The following is a 23,365-nucleotide window of genomic DNA, read 5'->3' as shown; positions in this document are numbered from 1 at the left end:
CTATAGAGCATGGGATACAGGCAGGAGATGTGACTTAAGAGGACTTTTAAATTTTATTTCACAGGCTTCTGCCTATCAGTTGTTCTAATAAGCATACACTGATGCTATAATCTTTAGACCAGTAAGAGTATCTTACAATGAGAAAATATCTGGAGCTTAATATTACTAAGCAAGGATACTGGAAGATAAACGTACTCCATTTCTATTCCTGTTACTTTAGTGTTTCAATAGGAAATTACCATCACCAGCCTTTTATGGACATTAACATAAGGAGCCCCTACTTCCTTCTTTCAGTTTTATTTACAGGCAGATCAGATATTCCAAGTATTTTCTCCGAAGTTGTTCTCAGAGATGAAATTCTAACCCAGCATAAACTAAAAGAAACCCTGGAATACCTACTGGTTTTCATTTTTCAAATCCTAACTGCTAGGCTCTCTCCCTCCAGGAATCTCTAAAATTATGTAAGCTGGACCTCAGTGGCTTTGGACCCATGTGGTTAAGCACGCAGAACAAGCTGATTAGTTTGATTTTCTGGGTGAACACAAAGATCAATTAGATCACGTGCACAGGAGGACAAGCGAGGTCCTAGTCAGACGTTAACATTTATTTGGCTTTTGACCTAACCCTACCTCTTCTCTCATTTTTCCGAGTACTCCCGGAGACTTGTGGCAGCAGGAAGCTAGTTAACTTCAATCATTCAAGCAACTGCATCCTTCAAGAAGCGGCTATAACACTTAGGCTACAAAGCAGTGCATTGCACTTCCTGGATCACATCATTGGAGAGTTTGCCATTGATGTATACATCTGGGCTGTGCCATTTGTCTCGTGCACAGGAAGACGGCAGCATCACACACAGTCAGATCCAGCAAACGCACCCACTGTTAAAGCAGTTTGAAACTCCCCTCAGCTCAGCAAAAAAAAAAACAAAAAGAAAAAAAAGCGAGAAAGAAAAAGAAAAAAATCCATTTTGATTGTAGAGATCCCATTGAACACACTAATATTTGTTAAGCGTACTTTGAACATAGTATTACAATTTCAAGGTTATTAATTTGCTAAACCATAGCACTGGGCACCATGTGTCATATGTTGAATGTTAGTCCATGCGAGGAAAGTGTCAGGCATTTTATCTGACTTCATTGGCTCCCCTGCTGCTGCTTTGAGACCCCTCTTCTCCTTACCCCTGAAAACAAAGTTGCGGACAGATTCACTGTCACGTCCCCTACAGCCTGCCTCACCGCTGTTACAGACCAAACTGCCAGAACCTCCCTCATTCATTGATTTTATAGCCAAGCTCCCCCTCTCCACTGAACAGTATTCCCTAGTGACGTGGATTCGGAATGGGGCGGTGCTCCGCGCTCCGGCCATTTCATTACCGCTTTGTATGTAATAACTTCACTCACCTCACCCTCCCCTTAGGTTAGGTTAGGTCCCACCCTAAACCTTTAACAGTAGAACTACCGCTAGCTGTGTAATTCTCTCAAGCGCCACTGCAAGATTTCCACTAGAAGACCACCATCTCATTCTTAGCTTTTCTTCTCTTTCCTCCAGTATCCTAATTATCCAGCCCCGCTGGGAAGTTCCACCCTTTGGCTTTCTCTTTGTTTAAACGTGTGCAAGCTTACTGGCATGCTTGTGTTTACAAACAAACAGCACGGTGAGCCTGTGGCGGTCAGAGGGCAGCTCTCCTGCGTTGATCCTCTCCTTCCACCATGAGTATTCCTGGAATTTAACCGGCACCCCTGAGCCATCTCTCTGGCCCGCAGCTGGCGTTTTCAGCTGCCTACATGCCCCAGGCCTCCACTAACGATGCTCCAGGGTTTTACACATACACTCAGCCTCACCCAGTCTCCCTCACCAAATAACCTCCTATTCTCCTCGTTTCTGTGTCTGCACAAAACACGGGGACGTGATTCAATTTGCATTCATCTTCACTCTTTCAAATGAGCAGTCATCGCTATTATCATCCATTGTATCAGAAATAACTTCTATACACATTTTCTCTTCGAACCGCCACTATCCTTCTCACTCCGCTGATAACTCTGCTCCTGATTTTAGCCGTAGGTCACTGAGAACTGTTCATCCTCTTACCGCTTTTATCTTTCCTTCTACAATCTTTACTTCCTGCTCTTCCCACTCCAGCTGTTTTTCTTTCTACCCTATTATCTACAACAGTCTTCAAGCCCCTCTGAAAATCCTCCAGTCCCTTAAAAGCAAAGATGTAGCAGTATACATGTGCTGTCCTAGGGCCTCAAGTGAGAGACACAGAAGGATGCTTTGATCCCCGAAGTTCAGGGCTGCAGCATGCATAGCAATAGCACGCTCATGCCTATGAATATTCAAGCCAGAACCACAGAGCAAAACTCTGCCTCTTAAAAACTGTCTTCATCCCTACAGCCTTCACTTAGTCTCTACTCTGTAATGCTATAATGTATAACAGAAAAGTCCCTCAAAACCAGCTGTCTGTCTCCACTGCATTACCTCTAACTCTCTCTCCTCAGTCCGTACTTTAAGATGTCTACAGAAAGGTCATCCATTACCAAACTCTTTAGGCAGCTTTTTTTTTTTTTTTTTTTTTTGGTTTTTCGAGACAGGGTTTCCCTGTAGTTTCTAGAGTCTGTCCTGGAACTAGCTCTTGTAGACCAGGCTGGCCTCGAACTCAGATCCGCCTGCCTCTGCCTCCCGAGTGCTGGGATTAAAGGCGTGTGCCACCACCGCCCGGCTTTAGGCAGCTTTCTATATAAAGTGCTCACCTTTAGTTTCTAACTAAAATATTTAACTTAATTCACTTCTTGTTTCAGCAATTTTACCTTATTGGATTAATCTTTCACTTTCAGAATCTTCATGCAGTAAGAGATTCTGAAATCCAAGCCTTTCTAAACATCCACCAAAACAAAGTAAATAAAACCATTTGCAACACATAGCCCAGGTATAAGCTGGGCTTAAGAATACTAAAAACTGGGCTGGAGAGATGGCTTAGCAGTTAAGAGCACATACTGCTCTTTCAGAGGACCTGAGTTTGAGTCCCAAAATTCACATTAGGTGGCTCAGAACCACCTGTAACTCCAGCTCCAGGGGAATCCCCTGCCCTCTTTGGGCATCTGCACCACATGCATATCCCCCCCCCCACACACACACAGACACATGATTAAAATAACAAAAAATCTTTTTCAAAAAAGTAGCAAAATTTTCACTTTACATGCAAATAATAAACAGCCTCAACCAGCAAAGCCAAACTAGAAGGAGACTACATTAACTGTATGGAAAACAGAAAGGGTTGTGGAGACCCAGGACTGGGAGACTACAAGTCTTTCCCAGAAAGAAAGGGTCACATCCAGAGGACTAGCAAACCAAGAGAGCTCACAAAAAGAAATCAAAAATAAAAATCAAAACCGAGAGTAACATGACTAAGTAAACTTGAACCTCAGATTCTTGAGGGGAAAACCAACAAAGTAAACAAAAAGATAGCAGCAAACTTATTGAGAAATGAAAGAGAAAACACAAATAAACCAAACAGAAATGGACCATTGAAATATAAGTTATATTTGAAATACCGAATCTTTCACCAGCTCAAATACACTGAAAATCTACATAAAGAGATAATTTTCCTTAAAAATATTTCCCTCCTTGATTCCAAAGCATATTATCTGAAACATTTTCATAGGACAAAGAAATGGAGACTATTATGCCCCCAGATAGAAATACCTTAGACTAATGTGTTTTTATAGGAGGAATTCAATCAAACCTTCCGAGAATAGATGAGCCCTAAGCTACTTACCTGCCATTTGTACTGCTTCAGAGTCTAGGAAATATTTAAACTGCCATCCTTTCTGTGAAGCCAATATAATTCTGGCACCTAAACTTGATTTCCTAACAGATTGTGAAAGAAATAACTACATGCAAACCTTACCCATGAATGTTGCTGCTGGGTGTGCATACATACCTGCACATACACATAAACACATACACGCGCTCATACACACCAATCGCACATAGCACAGCAGCACATTAGCTAGTGAAACTTCTACAGAACACAAAGATGTTTCTTGTCTAAGAAACCTGTGAATGCAATTCATTATTTGCCAGATACCAAAAGGGAAAGCGTGCAATTATCTCCAGAAATGCTAAAAGGGCCTTTGAGAATTTAATATCATTTATGAGTTTTTAATTCAATAAAATTGAAAATTGGCCTGGGGTTGTACCTCAGTGGCACAGTGCTTGCTTTGACCAAAGGTTTGATCCCCTGCACTACAGGGGGCGGGGAGTCAGAAAGAGAGAAATCGATGACTAGTACTGGGTATGTACACCCATGTACACACATAAATCCCCCTTAGGCAAAGCTAGCATCTTACTTAACCTGAAGAAGATACAATGGAAGAGAAATATTTGATAATGCAAGAGCAACAATGGTAAAAATTTTTGCACAATATTTCTTCTGAAACTAAAAGAGCTGGTCCTTAAGCACACAGAAAAATGAACATGCAAGAACAGCTAGGAAACAGGCCATCTGCTATGACCAAGATGAAATAACCCATCTGAAGCAAATACTGGATGAAAAACGTGAAACAACAATTTTAAGACTTAAAGATACCAAGAAGCACATAACAGTATTTCCTGAGAGACAGGAATCATGACAGAGCCTTGTGATTGCTTCAACTTAATGCCTGAAGAGATTTTCCAGACTCTAAAACTGTACAGGAGAATTCAGAAAAGAAGCACAGTGAAGGAATCCAGGGAATTCAGATCCACAGGACAGATTTTACGGCGAAATATGAACTGCCCACAAGAACAGTCCGGGGGTACACACGCCTCCTTCCTCCAATCTTAAGTAATGATTAAAGATGGTGTGTAAGAAACCACCTAATACCAGAAAGGAACCATCCTAAACTATTACTAGAAACAGCCAAAGATCATTGTGTAATGTTGGGACCATTTGGAGTCCTTGCCTCCAGCTTCTCTTCCCTGCTAGAGATCTTTACTTTCCTTCTGATTTGAGTTACTGAAAGCTGTGTCAAAGTTGTTTACCAGCTCTGCTTCTGGAGCACGTGTTGCCTTGCCTTGAGGATCAGAGGATAAGGTTTTCACCTGTTGGCCCACCTGACTGTGCTGGGTATATAAGCCTCCGTGGTGCTATTGAATAAAGGGCTTCTTACCAGTGACTAGAGGTCCGTGTCTCTGTCTCTCTGTCTGTCTGTGTGTCTTTGTATGTTTCAACCTCCAGCCCCTTGCCCAATGCTCGCCAACTGTATGGTAGCGCAGAGAGCGCAGACAGGCGTTGTGCCCTGCAGTGTAACTTCAGGAATAACGAGTTATTTACAAAGTATTTAACTGAGTTATAAAACCGGAAACTGTACTTCTGAGGAGCTAACAGACTCCCCTCACCGCTCATTTAGTCCATAATCTTTGCCAGAAGAAAAGTATGAGTTATTCACATAGCAAAGAATATACTGCAAAAATAAATAAGTAAAATTTGTAGCTGTGCATGATGGTATACTCCTGTGATTCAGCAATTGGGAGGTGGATGCCAAAAGAACAGAAGTTCAAGGTCATCCTCAGTTACTTTTATAAGTAGCTACAGCCTGAGCAGTGTTGCGGGACAATGGTTTGTTCCCTGTCAATTGTATTTTAATAAAACGCTGATTGGCCAGTAGTCAGGCAGGAAGTAGAGGCAGGACAACCAGGCAGGAAGTAGAGGCAGGGCTACGAGAACAGGAGAATTCTGGGAAGAGTATTCTGCTTTCTGCAGTTGTGACCCAGCCACAGAGGAAGCAAGATGTGACTGCCTCCTCAAAAAAGGTACTGACCCATGTGGCTAACTCAGACAAGAATTATGGGCTAATGTATGTTATAATAATTAGTAAATAAGAAGCCTGAGCTAATGGGCCAATTAGTTTATAACTAATGTAGACCTCCCCGAGCTAATGGGTCAATTAGTTTATAATTAATATAGACCGCTGTGTGAGTCTTTGGGAATTAACGGATGCAGGACTGGGTGGGACAGAAACCTCAATAAACACTGAGCTACATAAGACTCCATTTTAAAAATGGATAAAGGGCAATAGTAGCCCACACTTTTAATGCCAGAACTCAGGAGGCAGAGGCAGGCAGAGTTTGAGGCCAGCCAGGTCTACAGAGAGAGAGTTCCAGGACAGCCAGGGCTACCCAGAGAAACCCCATCTCAAAAAGAAAGAAAAAGAATAAAGACAAATTTCTACTAAAGAAGCTTTTATCTGGGCTAGAGATGGCTGAGTGGTTAAAAGCACTTGCAGAGGGAGTGAGTTCAGTTCCCAACACCCACATCTACCTGTAACTCCAGCTCCAGGGAATCAAGCTCTTCCCATCTCCACGAACAACCACATACAAGAATCACATGTTCACACAGACATATAAATAAAAAAATAAGCATTTTTTTAATTTATTGTTATGGCCTATTTCTATTAATCTTCAACTCAATTATTTCAGCGTATCCTGAGCCAGTGTTCAAACAACCCTACAGATCAGTATGTCTTTCATATCTGGAAAGAGGTAGTCACGCCTTCAACAGCACTCTTCCTCCATGGCCGACTGCCAAAACCCATCACGGTTCAATATTACCACTTCCCTTTCAGTTGTAATTAAGAAGCTAATCTTACTTTGAAAACATCATTACCCAGCAGACTGTAAAACCAGCGTAACTAGTGTTCGTGAGTGAGAGCTCAAAGAGCCAGGATCACATTCAGAGACAAAGACAAAGCTGTCTCCTCGGCTGTCACTTCAGTACCTGGCTGTCACGTCACCACCCGTCAGTCACTAGAAACCAAGCCTTTCAGCATTAACACATCGGGAACAACGGGTATGAAAGACGCCAGGTACATTTCCGTTCCCAGTTCATCGTGGTAATGGGTGCTGTCTCAGTAGCCGAGGAGCCATCCGACCTCAGGAGATTCATTTACAGCTACTGACCCCATGCTGGAGAAGATATGCCCATACCCTCTAGATCCTTCTCAGCAGCATCATTAAGAGAAAGGAACTTGGACTGAAGATATGGCTCAGATGATAACAGTGTGCACTCTTCTTATGGAGGACCTGAGTTCAATTCCCAACATCCACCTAAGCTGGCCCACAGCCACTTATAACTCCAGCTCCCCCATAGTCTCTGGCCTCCTAGGGCATCTGCTCTCTGGTTACACATATACAGAGAGAGAGACACATATATAAGTTTTTAAAGAAGAAAATGGAACTTCTGCTTCATTTGACACAGAGTGTACTAAGTTCCCACTGTGACTTTTTTTCTGAACTTGGAAAGTATCTGTCACATATTCCCATCACCTATTTCCACAAACGGGAAAGCCACACAGCTAGAATAGATGCATCTTCTGCTGGAGGGTTCACGCCTGAACAACGAAGACAGAGGTTCCCTCTGTGGGCCAGTCCTCAGTAACTAACAGGCCAACACATGAAACCAGACTTCCTCTAAATAGCACACCCATGGCTACTGGACACTCCAGCTGAGAGAGCGAGCGGTATTTTGGGAAGTCAGCAGCTTCTTTTACCCGCCCCCCGCCCCCGCCCCCCAGCAGGCTCCAGGAGAAAATTTGGAAGCTAAGAGAGCTGCAGGAATGGAAGGCATCTGAGTCTGAGATGACGGCAGTGTCAACGCCAAGGCTGCGGCTACCCAGCCATGCTGGGTTCTACACAGCAAGGATGTTTCAGTAGCTCATAGCCCACTGGAAACCTGCAGTGGACCCAGCACTAAGCTAGAGTTGGAATTCACAGAGGAAGAGAACTATTTCTCCCGTAGGAAGACGTAACTCTCTCTAGAATCCTAATACGGGGTGACCTAATTGAAGCTGCGTCTAAACTTCAGCTAGCTTACTTCCACGACCGCACAAGTTGGGAAGGATTCTACGCATTTGCTCTCACCGGTCTCTCGAGTTTTGCCCCGTCTTTTGTACATTTAGATTTTACATTATCAGAAGGAAAATCAACAGGGCCCCCCCCACACACACTTTAAAGAGAATCCCTTGATGGAAAAGAAATTGAGAATTTTCCTTTCCTGTGTACCTTAGGATAAGCGACCTCCCTAGAGTGACTTCATAGGTAATTGAATTTCTTATGAAATTTACTGAATAAAAATATCTGATGTGCTCTGCAAAACATCTCATATAGCCAAATCCCTGCCTGCCAGTCTGAAGCGTTCAAACAGAATGGCAAACGGAGGCCTGGCATACTGGAGAAGAGGTGCACTTCATCCTCTGCCCAGGTAGGTCCATATTGCCCACAGCACTGTACCAGAAACACTGGTTAATCCAATCTTTCAACAACCATATAGGTCACACAGTACAACCTACTTAATCCCTAACTAAGATAGTAAAGGCCCTCAATTCAACAACTGGGTGCAGGCATAGAGAGGCTGATACAGCCTCGGGTCAAGGACTCCTCGCTTTGGTCCCGAAGCAGCTCCATCTTGGGTTAGGAGGCAGGCTTCGGTCAGCCCATCTCTGAAGACACAGTGCAGCTGGTTGTGGGGGAGGGGCGTTCCAAAGGCCAGGGACTCAGTAGCAAAGTCAGTTTGTAGCTAAGATCCCAAGCCTACGCTCTAAATTCCATCAGTCTCTTCCTCCAGATCTATCCCTTCACCTGTTCTACCAGAGTATACCAGGGTTCTCAGGGTCTATTTCTTCCTATATCTCCAAAAGAACATGCTTTAAGGTAGAAAATTTAAAAGGGGTGAGGGGTGGAATTACCATGTGTATTTGCTATTAATAAACATATCTCTAGACCACTTCAAAGAAGGGAAAGGGGGGAAAGTGCCCAGCAGGTCTGCCACACATTTTTTTCTCTGACATTTGGTGATTACTTCCAACCTTATTCCAAGGCCAGAAAGACAATCTACAAAGATGGGTACACAATTGAGTGAAAGCAAAAAGAGCTGGGGGTTGAAGTCTATTTTTTGAGAGGTCCCATGACCAAGCCAGGATCACTCTGGCAATTCTCCTAACAAATCAAAGGTCTCAAGAAGCAAGCATTTTCTCCTCCTTCCAGGGCTGGACTCAACAGGAGGCAGTGTGCGAATCTAAAGTTTAGCAAAGCTTGAACAGTTTGATCTAGAAAAGCCTCTGAATGTATGGCCATCTCAACAGCTGACTGGGCTAGAGCTGCAGACTTGAGCTTCCTGAGAGGGAGGGCCCATCACCTGCACAGTTCAACAAAACTTCCTGAAGGTACTGCTTGGGCAAGCTCACAATGGGGCCAGGCATTAGAACAAAAGGAGCTACCTGTGTGCTCTGAAAACTACATGCACATACATACCTAATCTATATGCATATTTTATCTTAACCCTGAGACTAAAACAAGGATTTAGTAGTAATAAAGAAAGTAGTGGGCTGGACAGATGGATCAACCATTAAAGGCTAGGCTCACAACCAAAAAATATAGGAGAAAGTAGTGTACCCAACTCCCATAGCCCCAGCAAGAATACTGACCATTTAGGGAGGGGGAGGGAAATGGGAGGTGAGGAGGAGGTGGAAATTTTTTATCATAAAAATAAATTTAAAAAAATAAAATCCTCCACAAAAAAAAGAATACTGACCATTCATTATCTTTGCCTTTCGTGTTTATGTCTGCTTCATCCACACACCTTTTCTCTTTCCAGTGGCTAAAAGCTAGACTAAATCTTTGCTGCCAACAGAAAATCCCCAATGTTTCACCAAAACTAATCACTGAGCATAAACTCCACGTGGGCACTGCTGTTGAATTAGACATCAAATGGAATTAAACACCATTCCTGTTCTACAAGTTTCTCAGGGGGAACAATGTTCTGATATTCTTGGTGCCTGAATCTGAAAAAGGATTTCTGTACACATCCTGTTGCCTCCATCCTTTTAAAATGTAAGTGCCCAGCTTTTCGTCAAGATGGCGCCGAAAGCGAAGAAGGAAGCTCCTGCCCCTCCCAAAGCGGAAGCTAAAGCGAAGGCCTTGAAAGCCAAGAAGGCAGTGCTGAAAGGCGTCCACAGCCACAAAAAGAAGAAGATTCGCACATCGCCCACCTTTCGGCGGCCCAAGACCCTGCGGCTACGAAGGCAGCCTAAATACCCCCGGAAGAGCGCGCCCAGGAGGAACAAGCTTGACCACTATGCCATCATCAAATTCCCCCTGACCACCGAGTCAGCCATGAAGAAGATAGAAGACAACAACACACTTGTGTTCATTGTGGACGTCAAGGCCAACAAGCACCAGATCAAACAGGCTGTGAAGAAACTCTACGACATCGATGTGGCCAAAGTCAACACCCTCATAAGGCCCGACGGAGAGAAGAAGGCGTATGTCCGGTTGGCTCCTGATTATGATGCTCTGGATGTTGCCAACAAAATTGGAATCATCTAAACTGAGTCCTGCCGGCTAATTCTAAATATACACTTTTTCAACATAAAAAAAAAAAAAAAAAAAATGTAAGTGCCCAAAACAAAAAAGGCAAGAGAAAAACCACTGAAGTGTTTGCTGAGCAGATCTGCAAAAACAGCTCTTCCGTGACCTGACTTGATCCATCTAGACAACTGCTTCTCGGGCTACATCTAGACACCTGCTTCTCGGGACTACATTTGGGTAGCAAACACTGTGAACAGAAAAGTAAATCTTGACCCAATTCTAGCAGTGGTTAATTGTTAAGGCCATTTTCATCTGCTCTTCTCCCCCTACCGTCCATGTGCTGGATAAAAGTATTGAGATTGTTTCAGCAGAAGAGGCTACAATTTCAGATATTAATGTCTATAGAAATACTATCTCCAGGTCTGGGGAGGTCACTCCATAGGTAAAATGCATGCCGCACAAGCTTGAAGAGGTAACTTTGGACCCCTAAGCACTCAGGTGCAAAGCTGGAGGTGGAGGCGTCTCTGCAATCCCAGCACTAGGAGGTGGGAACAGGAGGAGCCTAAGGACTGATAGACAGCCAGTCTAGCCAATTGGTGAGTTCCACATTCAGAACAAGACTGTTTCCAAAATAAGGTGGAAAGTAATAGAGGAAGACTTTTGGTCTCCACATGCACACCCACACAACTACACTCACATAATTACATACAATTACACCCACATGCACACCCACACAACTACACCCACATGTACACATACAACTACACCACAGGCACACAAACATACAACTATAACCACATGCACACACATACATGTAACTACACCCACATGTACACAAATATACAACTATGCACATATACATACATGCCACAAATAAAACAATCTCCTAGCAAAACCTATTTCTACCTATCTCTGAGAAGTTAAGAAGGTCTGCACACCCCTTAGTATCTTCTCCCACTAGCCTGTACTTGCCTTGACCAAGCAGAGACTATGGCTTATTCATCACTGGTGCCCAATATAACCTATGATATCTAGCAGCTCCTAGTAAGTCAGGAAACGTTAGCTCAGTGAACATCCTTTCCACCCCGCTGTCTTCCTAGCTCTGCATGTCAGATCTTACATTTGTACTGTTGGTTGATACAAACAGTTTGCCCATCCTTAGGGGAAGAATTATCAAACTTGTATCATTATTGCTTTTACACCTAGATGTTCAAACTAGCCGCAGAAGTGCACACATTATCAAGACGTTGTGCTTGTAATACGAAAGCAGTCCTCAGCCAGCTGGTTTTCACTCTGCACTCTACTCCTGCCATAACCATTGCTTAATAGTCGCCAGCCGTAATGAGTTAGACAGTGATGTGCCGTACGGTCTGAGAACTGCTCCACCTGCTCCAAAATAAGGCAGAGCAAGTGCCTAGGCTCACAGAGGCTCTGGCAAAGGCAATGCGGTAGAAGGGATTCAGCTACGAGTGTTAAACTCGGGTGCCTGATTATCTCGGCTACTTGACTATTCAGAGAGCAGCGAACGTTCAGTGCTCACTCACACCAGAGAGAAACATCTTTTTATTAAAATTACCTCCCAGCTGCATAATATCTGAGCTCCAGAAAGATATTTTAGTCCTTCACTGAAGATTTCCCAAGCTGTATCTCAGATAGGTGTGCTAATGACCAAGTGAGTAAAACCTCACACACTTGTGTCTAGTAGTACCAAAGTCAACCAACGTTCAAGGCAGGCCAGTCTATACAGTCCTTATGGCAATCACTCAGTTGTGGATGTAGAGCAAAAACAGCCTTAGCAGATATGTTCACTATTAAACATGGCTACGTTCCAAAAAATCTTTTTTTATAAAATTGCCAGCTGGCCAGATTTGACACACAGGACACTGTTAGCCAATGTCTGGTCAAGGTTACCAATCAAATAATTCTATAAATTATAAAACTAGATAGCTCAGTGGTTGAGAGCCCTTGCTGCTCTTGGAGAGAACCTGGGTTCCATTCCCAGCACCCAGACAGCAACATAAAACCATCCGTAAGCCTGGTTTCAGGTGACCCATCACCTTCTTCTGACCCTCAGAGGCACTAGGTCACACCTGAGGTTCACACAGGAGGCACGCATGCATACATGCAAGCACACTCTTTTTTTTTCTTTTGGTTTTTCGAGACAGGGTTTCTCTGCAGCTTTTAGAGCCTGTCCTGGAGCTAGCTCTTGTAGACCAGGCTGGTCTCGAACTCACAGAGATCCGCCTGCCTCTGCCTCTCGAGTGCTGGGATTAAAAGCGTGCGCCACCACCACCCGGTGCAAGCACACTCTTATGCACAAGTAAATCTTTAAAAAAAACAAAAAAAAACAAAACAAAAAAAAAAAAAAAAAAAAAAAAAAAAAAAAAAACAAACACATAAAACCGTGAGAAGTTGTCACAAAGCTCCCTGTGCTCGTGTAACTTTTTACAGTTTGTGGAACTTGTTCATGCACGCTAGCTCATTCTGTATACTGTTACATATTCAAGCTGTTATATACACTGTCTCACGTGTATCCTCTGAAGCCAAGAGATATGTGATGAATGAATAAAGTGGTTTATCTAAGAACGGAGCAAGGATCTGAGCTTCTACCTTCAAGACAGAGAGTACCGCATGTTTATAAATTTTGCTTTCTCTTCTACAGGGTTCAGGGCCAGAGTACACTTTCCAGGTGCCTTCTCAAGTTGGGTATGACCACATGATTTAGTAATTTTTCTGCTGCTAAGACAAAATGTTATGACCAAGGCAACTTATAAAATAAAGCACTTTAAAAAAATAAAATAAAGCACTTCTGGGCTTCTGGTTTCAAAGTATTAAGAGTCCATGATGGTGGGACATAGGCATGGCCACAGGAACAGCTTGAGAGCTCACATTTTGATCCACAGCAGGAGGCAGAGAGAGGCACAGAGGGAATAGCCCATCCCCTGTGAAATACCTCTTCCAACAGGGCCATGCCTGCTCATCGTTCCCAAACAGTTTAAACGGTATTCAAACGTAAGAGCTTATGGGGATGAATGTCATTTACACCACCACAGCATGTGACTAGGTGCTGGACAGTAGAATTGGGGCTTGGTCATTAAAATTTCTTAATTAAAATCTGCTTTTTTATGATCTTCCATTGTCTATCTCATTGCAGCTGGCTGAAAAGGAGATACCGCTAGGCTCTACCTATGTAAGTCATATGTTCACCCCAGCAGAGTCATAAGAGAGTAGGAATCTGGGCCCCTGATTTACCATTTTGGAAAAACTACCCAACTCATAACACCTGCATCAGAAAGTTAACGCGGTAAGCATTTGGTGCAGAGCCACTGAAACACAGACCCTTTATCTAAAGCATCAAACACAAAAAGTCCATGGTAAACGATAACCAGTATTAACCTGAGGTTTTATTAGTATTGCAATAAACTTTTTTTGAGACAGGATTTCTCTGTAGCCCTCGCTGTCCTAGAACCCACTCGGTAGACCAGGCTGGTCGCAAACTCACAGAGATCCTCCTGCCTCTGCCTCCTGAGTGTTGGGATTAAGGGTGTGCATCACCACAGTCCAACTGTAATACTCCTGAGCTTACTTAATCTTTAAGCAGCAAGAAAAATGGGAATTTGGTGTAATAGTTTCCACTAAATACAGCCCTAGGCACTTTCTCTCGGCATCTGCATCTCTACATCCCCCTTGTGGCTGCGCTGCTTACTGTGGTATCGATGTGCTCGCTGTTAAAAATGAGTTGGTCATTGAGGTTATGACCCTTTATTTGCTTCCTCTCATATGTCTTCCCAGAAATCCTTTTACAGGGCAAATTGGTAGAATCTAGAACTGCTGGACCAAAGGCTGGCCTATCAAACTGCTCTCCAGGAAGCCGATTCTAACCCAGACTAACAGGGCACACAAGTGCCCATTTCCCCAGCTCTTTGCCGCCAGCCCAATAAAGCAAAATAACCTGCTTCTCATTTATTGAATTTTCTCAGTGCTGCAATTGGAACCCGAGGTCTTGCACATCCTGAGCAATGTTCTACCCTTGCATCATATCTCCAGCCTCCATTCCGTCTTTGAAAGTCCCGTGGTGAAAGCCCACCACCCTGAACATGCCCAAGCCTATCTAAAAGCACCATCAAGCCATAGTTTAGCCTGCTTCCCTGCATTTTTTTTAACAAACACTCACCCTGTTGAATCTACAGCAGATCTTGAAAATTTTATCGTTAATAAGGTGACCTGCATTTAATTTATACAATTAGGCTAAGTGATAAGAAACAGAATAATTTGTGGATTTCAAAGACTTCACATGAAAGCGGTTGGTACAAATGACCCGATGTTGACTCTCCTCATGGGGTACTGAGCACTGCAGAATGAGCAGGACTGTCAGAACTGAGGGAACAATCTGTTTCTTCATATGTGTATACTAAGTAATAGCCTATGTGCTAATTAAATTTTAATTTACTGCCTTAATTTGCCGCTTCCTTGGAGGTTTTTCCTGTCTCTCTCACATGCTTGGCTTATTTCTGGTTTGGACTACACCACAGGTAGGTAAACAAGCAGGTACAAGAGGAGACTTGACGAGGACACACAAGTAGAAACCTGAGGCTGGTTGTCAAAATGAGGAGAAGAGATGAAACACAGACAAGGGCTGTAAACTCAGAGGACAAAGGCTGAAAGTGACAGCTTATGTCGCTAGTGGAAGGAAGTGACATTGTCTGAAGGGCGAGGCACTGAGCACTAGACAAAGGAAGAATGCGCACTTCGCTGGGTTTCAACCCCAGTGCTCCCCGCCCCGCCCCCGCACACACTTAAACAAAAAACGTCATGCCACCCAGTAAACAGAAAGAAAATGTGAGTCAGGATGTAACACTATAGCAACAGTTATCAACTCAGATTTCATCAGAATGTTGCTATGGTGATCTGAATGGGAATGAACACACACACACACACACACCACTGACTCACAAGTTTGAATGGGTGGTCCCCAGTTAACAGAACTGTTTTGAGTAGGACTAGGAGGCATGGCCTTGTTGAGGTAAGTGTGGGCTTGCTAGAAGAGGTGTATCCTTGGGAGTGGGCTTTGAGGGTCCAGCCTCTCTCTCTCTCTCTCTCTCTCTCTCTCTCTCTCTCTCTCTCTCTCTCCCCCCCTCCCCCTCCCCCCCCTCTCTCTCTGGATCAGGATGTAAAGCACTCAGCTACTGCTCCAACACCCTGCCTGCCTGCTTCCCACCATGATGATCATGAACTTACACTCTGAAACTGTAGGCAAGCCCTAATTAAACGATTTCTTTGATAAGAGTTACCTTGGCCATGGTGTCTCTTCACAGCAATAGAACTACTATTCTAGACCATTGTTCTCATGCAGTTCAGGGCTGCTACCTAGCCTGCCACTATCTGCCTCACTTTGCTCTGGTTAGTGATTAGACACAGCTTAAGAACAACCGCTGCTCCTCTCAAAGAGTCGACAGCAGGTTCCAAGGTCTTAACAGCTAACTCAGCTCAAAGCCAGCGTGGCCCCAATTATTGTTTACCTTCATGGATCTGCATTTAGTTCTATAAACCAAATGTCACTATGCTTTACTTTTATGACCAAAAAATATAGACTGAGAAAATTAGTGGAAAGGCAACAGCAACAGTAGAAGAGCCATGTAAGAGAGATCAAGAGACAAAAACACGATGCTCAGAGAGCAAAGAGAGAGAGATGCAAGCATGGGGAAACAGAGAGGCTTCAGTCTCTACCCGTCACACTCTCCCTTATCCCCTGGTGCATAGGTTGCTCTTATATCCACTGCTTCTATGAGAATAAACACATTTAAGGATTTAAGCAGATAGAGAATACAAAAGGGGTTGGGAATGGCTGCAAAGGAGGGTATACCCAGATATGGGGAGGTCTGGCCAAATTTTCATTATTTTGAAAATTAAGCGGTAAATAAGTAAGAGCCAAGACTCCTCTCCAGAAGATCCATTGTACCCCATCTACTGCACCTTTCTTTGCTTCGTACTACTGCCTTCCCTCACTTTCCTGGTTAATGGGGTACAATTTCAGATATTTAAAGTGAAATAATGAATTAAAAAGACACATGAAGATGGAAGAGCTTAGAGAAAAGGGTTCAAAAAGAATCCAAGGGAATAAATGGCAGAGTGGTCCCTTCACACCTGCCCTTCTGGTGTCACTTCCCTTCTCCACGGATCTCTGAACCTACATTCAGTGAGGATGAGACAGGCCCACTTACATGGCCTCTCCATTTTGTCTTTGTACACACTCCCTGGATAGACCGGTGATACATCAATCTTAAAGAAAAACAAGAAGCAACAGGTCACTGGATTAGGCAAAAGCCTTATGTCACACACCTCAATTACCGTGACGTAGCCTTTAAACAGATCAATGGAAGCAATCATTTACTGTTCTTCAAAGTGACATCTGAAGTAACTCTAGCTCACTCATGGTAGCTCCTGCTCTGTGGGCTGTAATTAGAGAAGTAATGGATCATTTGTCAAAGCCTCAATGACTAGGGTGCATGACCTTGATATGCCTAGACCAATTTCTCCAGTCAACTGCAGGATTCTTCCTCCAGCTCTTTTGCCTTTGCTTTTCTCTGTGCTTTTAGATTTTTGTTTCCTAAAGTACTCCTTTGATATCACCTATTTATTCCAAAGTTTACTATCGTCCCTCTTGTCTCTCAAAGTCAGTCAAAGTCCTCAGAGGCATACCAAAAATTCACATCCAGCTCATTTTTACCCCATTGCTTCCCTGCACAGAACTCTATGCAACCCGCTATGTGCCTTCCTCCTTCCCCTCTCCCCCTCTCCCCCAGTTCAGGGAGTGCTCATTAACAAGCATGTTAATTCAAAAGAATGTCAAGCAAATATTTGGTGGCAGGGAAGAAGGCATCCACAGAAAACACAGAGGTGTCTTTAACAAGATCCTAGAGAGCTCTTTTTCACGGCACCTCCTCGGTGGTCATCCATGTAAAGATGAAGCTGAATATCATCGTCCCAGTCAGATGAATGGAAGCGTCACTTCCCAAAAAAGCGCATGGCCGCAGACATATCTCTGAGGCTCTTGGTGAAGAGTGGAAAAGTGTGTGGTCTGCTCAGTGGTGGGAAGGACAAAGAAGGTTTTCCCAGGAAGCAAGGTGTCTTGACCCATAGTAGAGTATGCTCGCCTTGGAGGAAGGGGAATTCTTGTTACAGACCAAGAACTGGAAAGAGAAAGTGCAAGTCTGTTCAAAGATGCATGGTGGGTGCCAATCCGAGTGTTCTCAATGTGGTGGGGTTTTTTGTTTGTTTGTTTCCCTGATAATGTAGTCCTAGAACTCACAGAGATCTGCTGCCTCTGCCTCACAAGTATTGGGAGTAAAGGCATACGCCACTATGTCCAGCTCAAATGGACAGATGTTTCTGTGCTTTGGTGGTTAGGGCCCAAAAGAGCTAGCAGGATCAAAAAGCTCTTCAGTTTCTCTAAAGAAGATGATGTCTGCCAATATGTTGTCCGAAAGCTCTTAAACAAAGAAGGTAAGAGCCCAAGACCAAACCATCCCTGATTCAACATCTTGTTATTCCACATGTCCTGCAACACAAATGTCAACATATTGCTCTGAAGAAACAATGCACTAAGAAAAATAACGAGAAGGCTGAGGATGTGCTAGACTTTGACCAAGAGAAGGAAGGCAGTCAAAGGAAAACATCAGAAGTAGATTGCCAAGAGATGTAGGCTGTCCTCACTGAGAGCTTCTAAATTTGAGTCCAGCCAAAAGTAAGTCTTTAAGAGGAACAAATAAATGACCAGACCTTGAACCACCAAAACCAAAAATAACGGGAAAGATTTTACAGAGAGCACAGTCAATGGCTCTCAGCTGTCTACACCTCCAACAAAGCAGCAACATCCCGAGGACAGGAACAGGGACTGGAAACCTAGGCTCCAAAGTTAGGCAACAGGATTAAAGTGCCAGCTCCACCAATTATGGTGTGACCTAGGGCAAGTTCAGGTTCTCTCTCTGTGTGCCCGCATGTCAGGTTTGTCATCTCAGAAACAAAGATAATAATCACACCTACTTCACAAAGGTATCAAAAAGAGAGCTACTTATCAAATTTGTATAATGATAATGAACTCAATTTATCATTTGCTGTAGAAATCTCCATCCTTTTCCTTACATACCATCCTCTAAGGGATACCATCCCTTAAGTAATTTAGCTAGTTACTTTGCTCTGCGGGCATTTATATGGTCATGAGATGTATGAAATGACACACACAATGATGTAAACTCTGTCTCTTGAAATCAAATTTTCAAAATCAACCTGTGATCTAAACACAGGAAGATAATTGTGAGCACAGAAGAATGGAAAACACACTGAGAGATTATAGGAGGATTTTAAAGAGGCAAAGAGAAAGCTATGGCCAATAGATGTCTTAGACAAAGGGTTCTAGTTGCCAGAGCAGGAGACAGGGGATGCAGAGGATACACTCAGCAGGCTGCAGGGCCTGGCTCAATCCCAGCACAGCAATGAGAGTACAGTGAAGAGTTAAAGGGACAAAAAGGTGGCCACTGAAGTGGCAGAGAGACGTGGCTGTCTGTGAAATGGCAGAAGGCGCATGGCTGTCTGTGAAGTGACTTGAAGGGCTTGTCTAATTAAAAAAGATAATATCAAAAGCTGGGAAATCTGGGAGTGTATCATTTAGACACAGGAAAGCAACAGTAGAGCCCTGGAAAAGGTGCTGAGTTAAAGAGGTTTCTAGGAAAGTCATTAAGGCTAAAGGAGCCCTGTGCTCTGTTACCCACTTTCTGTTACTCATGTTGTTTTCAACTGGTTTATATGTGAGTAATATTTTCTTAATTATATTATAAATATAATATATATTCTTAATTATATATATATATATAACATCATTCACAGGGGGTAGAGAGATGGCTGAGTAGTTAAGAGCACTGGCTACTCTTCCAGAGGTCCTGAGTTCAATCCCCAGCAACCACATGGCAACTCACAACCATCTATAAACTGTAATTGCATGGGATCTCTCTTCTGGTGTGCAGACAAAACATTAATACACATAAAATAAATGAATAATTAATATATGTCATTCAAAAAAGTCTACTTGTCATACCAACTATATGATACCATAAAATAAAACAATAAATTTAGACAATCTACCTGGAAAAGACACTAAATTTTTGCTTACAGAGGAGAAAATTTAGCCACATACGGTGGCTCATATTTATAATCTCAGCTCTCAGAAGGGCTGTCATGAGTCTGAGACTAACCTGGTCTACAAGGGGAGTTCTAGGCTAGCCAGAGAATGAGAGAGAGAGAGAGAGAGAGAGAGAGAGAGAGAGAGAGAGAGAGAGAGAGAGAGGTAGAACCTAAAATACAACAAATTCTACAATTTTTCTGAAATCTCCAGAACATACATTTCCTAAAAAGAAGACCACAATGTCTATAGGCTGCCCCTCCTCTTCAGCTAAATTGTAAATTCAATTTAATAAGAAAATAAGAAAAGTGGTGGCTCACACCTTTAATCCCAGCACTCAGGGAGGCAAAGGCAGTAGTCGGATCTCTGTGAGTTCAAGGCCAGCCTGGTCTGCAGAGCAAGTTCCAGGACAGCTAGATCTATACAGAGAAACCCTGTCTCAAAAACAAAACAAAACAAAAACACAAAAAACAAATAGATAAAGTTAATTTACTAATAATTAATTAAAACAAGAAAAAATACCAACTGGATTAAAATGGACCTGGATAGGCAGTTCTAAAACTCAGCTAGAACAGCAAAGTAATGAAAAGAAATATTTTTTGTTTCTTTACTAAGAGTAAGAAGAGGGTCAGGGAGATAGTTTAGAGGTAAGTGTGCCTGCCACGAAACGGTCTGAGTTCAAACCCCAGAACTCACGTAAAAAGTCAGATGTGGGAGATCGGGCAGCAGAAACAAAGATCCACCCAGAGTCGAGTCAGATTTAACAGTTTAACAGTGACCTTGTCCCAAAAGAAAGTGTACTGACTGCTCAAAGTTGTCCTTTGACCTCCATGAGTGTTGTGGCTCACACCCATAACTACACACACACACACACACACACACACACACACACACATGCACGCACATACAGCAAGAAGAACTTGTCCCCATAGTTGTCTCAGGAAGAGACTGGTAGGTTTATAGGATGGGGTAATCGACATAGCATGTAAGCATCCTCATCACGGATTAAGAAAATGGCTACATTCCAAAAATACCAAGAAATTGACCTGATTGCCCTACCCTCGTGTTATTTGGGATGGATATTTACAACCAATAAGATTAATACCCAAACAAAAAACCACAACCTGAGGAGGTGTTATCTTGGCTGCTCAGGGAAATCGTTTTTTTACCCACTATCATCAGGGTGAAAGAACAGGGATACCCATAATTAGCTAGGATTCTGTTCAACGAGTAAGTTACAAACACAGAACGGAAGTGTTAACTGTCTTAGTAGCCATCTTATCCTAGACAAGGATACTCATGGGTCAGGGACAAAGGCCACCAGTGTGGGTGAAAGCCCGGTGTGACCCTCTGAGAGATAACAGAGCTAGTAAACTCAAGAGGATGGTGGTTGGTCTCCAACCTCACTCCTTCCTCCCACTACCGGGTTCTAAATTACTTAACAGAATTCTTTCTAAAATTGGAATCTACATGAGCATGGTGATGCATGCTTATCGCCCCAGAAGTTGGGAGGTAGAGCAGCAAGACCAGGGCTTTAAGGCTAGCCTTGGCTACATAGTGGCATTGATACCAGATTACGTTTATGAGACCCTGTCTCAAAATTTAAAGAACTAGACTGATTAATCTCTCCTCACCTCAAAACCTTAAGTTGCCCAAAAAAACCCAAAAAAACAAAAACAAACAAACAAACAAACAAAAAAACCAACTAACTTCCTTACCCCAGGTTGCCAGCTCTTTATTCTAACACCTGGCCTTGCCTCTCCTTAAACTCTAGAGGGTGGCAGCTGGTCTCCAATCCACTCCACCTACAGCGGGGCCCTGTGCTGGATAGTTTACATCAACTTGACACAAGCTGAAATCATCCGAGAGGAAGGAGCCCCAATTTTAAAAAATGCATCAATAAGGTCCAGCTGTAGGCAAGCCTGTAAGGTGTTTTCTTAATTAGCAATTGATGGGGGAGGATAGGAGAGGGCCCAGCACACTGTGAGTGATGCCATCCCTGGGCTAGAGGTCTTGACTGAGCAAGCTAGGAGAGCAAGCCAGTAAGCAGCACCCCACCATGGCCTCTGCATCAGCCCCTACCTCCAGGTTCTGGACCTGTGTGACTTCCTGCCTGCCTTCCTTCAGTGATGGACTAAAATGTGGCAGAGTAAGCCAACCAAATAAACCCTTTCTTTCAGAACTTGCTTTTGGTCCTGTGGTTTCATCACAGTGATAGTGGCTCTAATTAAGGCAGGCTCTAAATTGCTTTCAGGATTCTTTCTAAAACTAGACTCTACCTGGGCATCTTTTTTCTGATACTTGGCCTTCTCTACTCCTGAAACTTCAACCCCTGCTCACCACCTGCTGTGATCTTCCTTATTCCTTGTTTTTTAAAGCTCAAAACCCCAAAAAATCTTGCGTTGACTTTTCCACACTCAAGAACCTCTGAAAAGGTCTCCCTCCATTATAGGGCTATGAGCATGTCTGTGTACTAGATCAGGGGTCACTGTAAGGGGCAAATAATTTGATTAATTTGCATGTCCCTAACAAGTACCTTGTCAAGTACTCACCATGTCCCTATGGATAGCACAAATTCACTATTATCAGTTAATAATTTTATAAGACAACAAATAATATTTAAGGGGGAAAGGGAGCCTGGTGAGACAGCTCAGCAAATAGAGGTGCTTACCAGAGGGCCAACAACCTCAGTTCAACCCCTGCATCCCACGAGGTGACAGGAGAGGGCCCAACTCCTGAAAGTGGTCCTCTAGGATCAAATGTGTGCCATGGCATGCCCACACGTCTGCACTCACATACACAGACACAGGCATGCTACTAAAAGTAAAGAGTGTCAAGAATTCACTACGGTGCTCCTCTTCCCTCTCCCTAAATAGCAGTTTTGTGCTGAGAGCTTACACGGTGTTAATATAAGTGACATCTCAAATACCAAAATAACTGACATCTCCTAAAAACCAACAATTGGTACAAGTGGAAAGGGCAGGAATAGGAGGGCTAATATAATACATGTATTATAATTATAATACATGATAGGAACTGGAGGGCTCAGGTCCAGCTGCAGATCTGCTGTGTGTGTGTGAAAAAAAAAAAAAAAAAAAAAAAAAAAAAAAAAAGCCTGTGTAGCATTTGTGCCTACTGTAGCTCTTTATGACAGAGTAGCAGTGCTATGGTTGCTTCTGACTCCAGAAACCTAGGACTTGCTCCAGCACTGACATCTGCCCTTTTGTAAGGCATGCTATCCAGAGTGCACACTGTTGGCATACAGGCTACTGAGCCACAGGGGAATCTAGCAGACGGTACCCAAGTTCTAGGTCAAAGTGCTTTTGGCACCCCCAGGATGAACACAGTTTCCTTTCCATTAAAGTAGATGAGATGGACATGATTTCTTTATTTCTTTTTAACCCCCCCCCCCACTTCTGGGATAGGAGGGGGCTGGGCATGCGTGCGTGCACACGCCCAACGTGGGGTGGGGGAGTGGAGGCTGTGCATGCGTGCGTGCGTGCGTGCGTGCGTGCATGCGTGCGTGCACACGCCCAACAGTATATGAGTGGAAATCAGAAGACAACTTCCAGGAATTGTTTCTCTCCTTCCACCATTGAGTTGTGGAGGTCAAACTCAGGTTGTCAAGCTTGGCAGTCGGCACCTTTGCCAACTGAACCATCTCATCTCCCCGGTTGCCCGTTATCCCAGTTTCTAATGACATCGTATTCTGTGTCTACGGTTCTCTTCCAAGTACTTTTAGAGATATTGCACCGTAACCCTCCTTATCACCCCACAAGGGTAAGGGAGTTTTCTGTTGTCTTGTTACTAAAGGAAGAAGTCCAAGTTCATAGACATCTTGAGGTT

General features: G+C 43.4%; 2 protein-coding genes across 3 annotated transcripts in view; one reads left to right on the top strand and one right to left on the bottom strand.

The window, feature by feature from the left end:
- Positions 1-23,365, bottom strand: part of Plch1 (phospholipase C eta 1) — a 163,553-nt gene that overhangs the window by 119,722 nt on the left and 20,466 nt on the right. The gene's annotated exons all lie outside the window — the stretch shown is intronic.
- On the top strand, positions 9,886-10,414 carry LOC119826286 (60S ribosomal protein L23a). Its single transcript, XM_038347489.1, has one exon. The coding sequence runs from the start codon at positions 9,892-9,894 to the stop codon at positions 10,360-10,362; it is 471 nt and encodes a 156-aa protein (XP_038203417.1). The 5' UTR covers positions 9,886-9,891; the 3' UTR covers positions 10,363-10,414.

Source organism: Arvicola amphibius, chromosome 11 (genome assembly GCF_903992535.2).
Source record: "Arvicola amphibius chromosome 11, mArvAmp1.2, whole genome shotgun sequence".
Lineage (NCBI taxonomy): Eukaryota > Metazoa > Chordata > Mammalia > Rodentia > Cricetidae > Arvicola > Arvicola amphibius.
Note: the sequence above shows the minus strand (reverse complement) of the source record. Positions and strands in the feature narration are given on the sequence as shown.

What these genes read in the sequence shown, in the direction of transcription:
- LOC119826286 (XM_038347489.1), top strand. Translation starts at nt 9,892, where the DNA reads ATGGCGCCGAAAGCGAAGAAGGAAGCTCCTGCCCCTCCCAAAGCGGAA.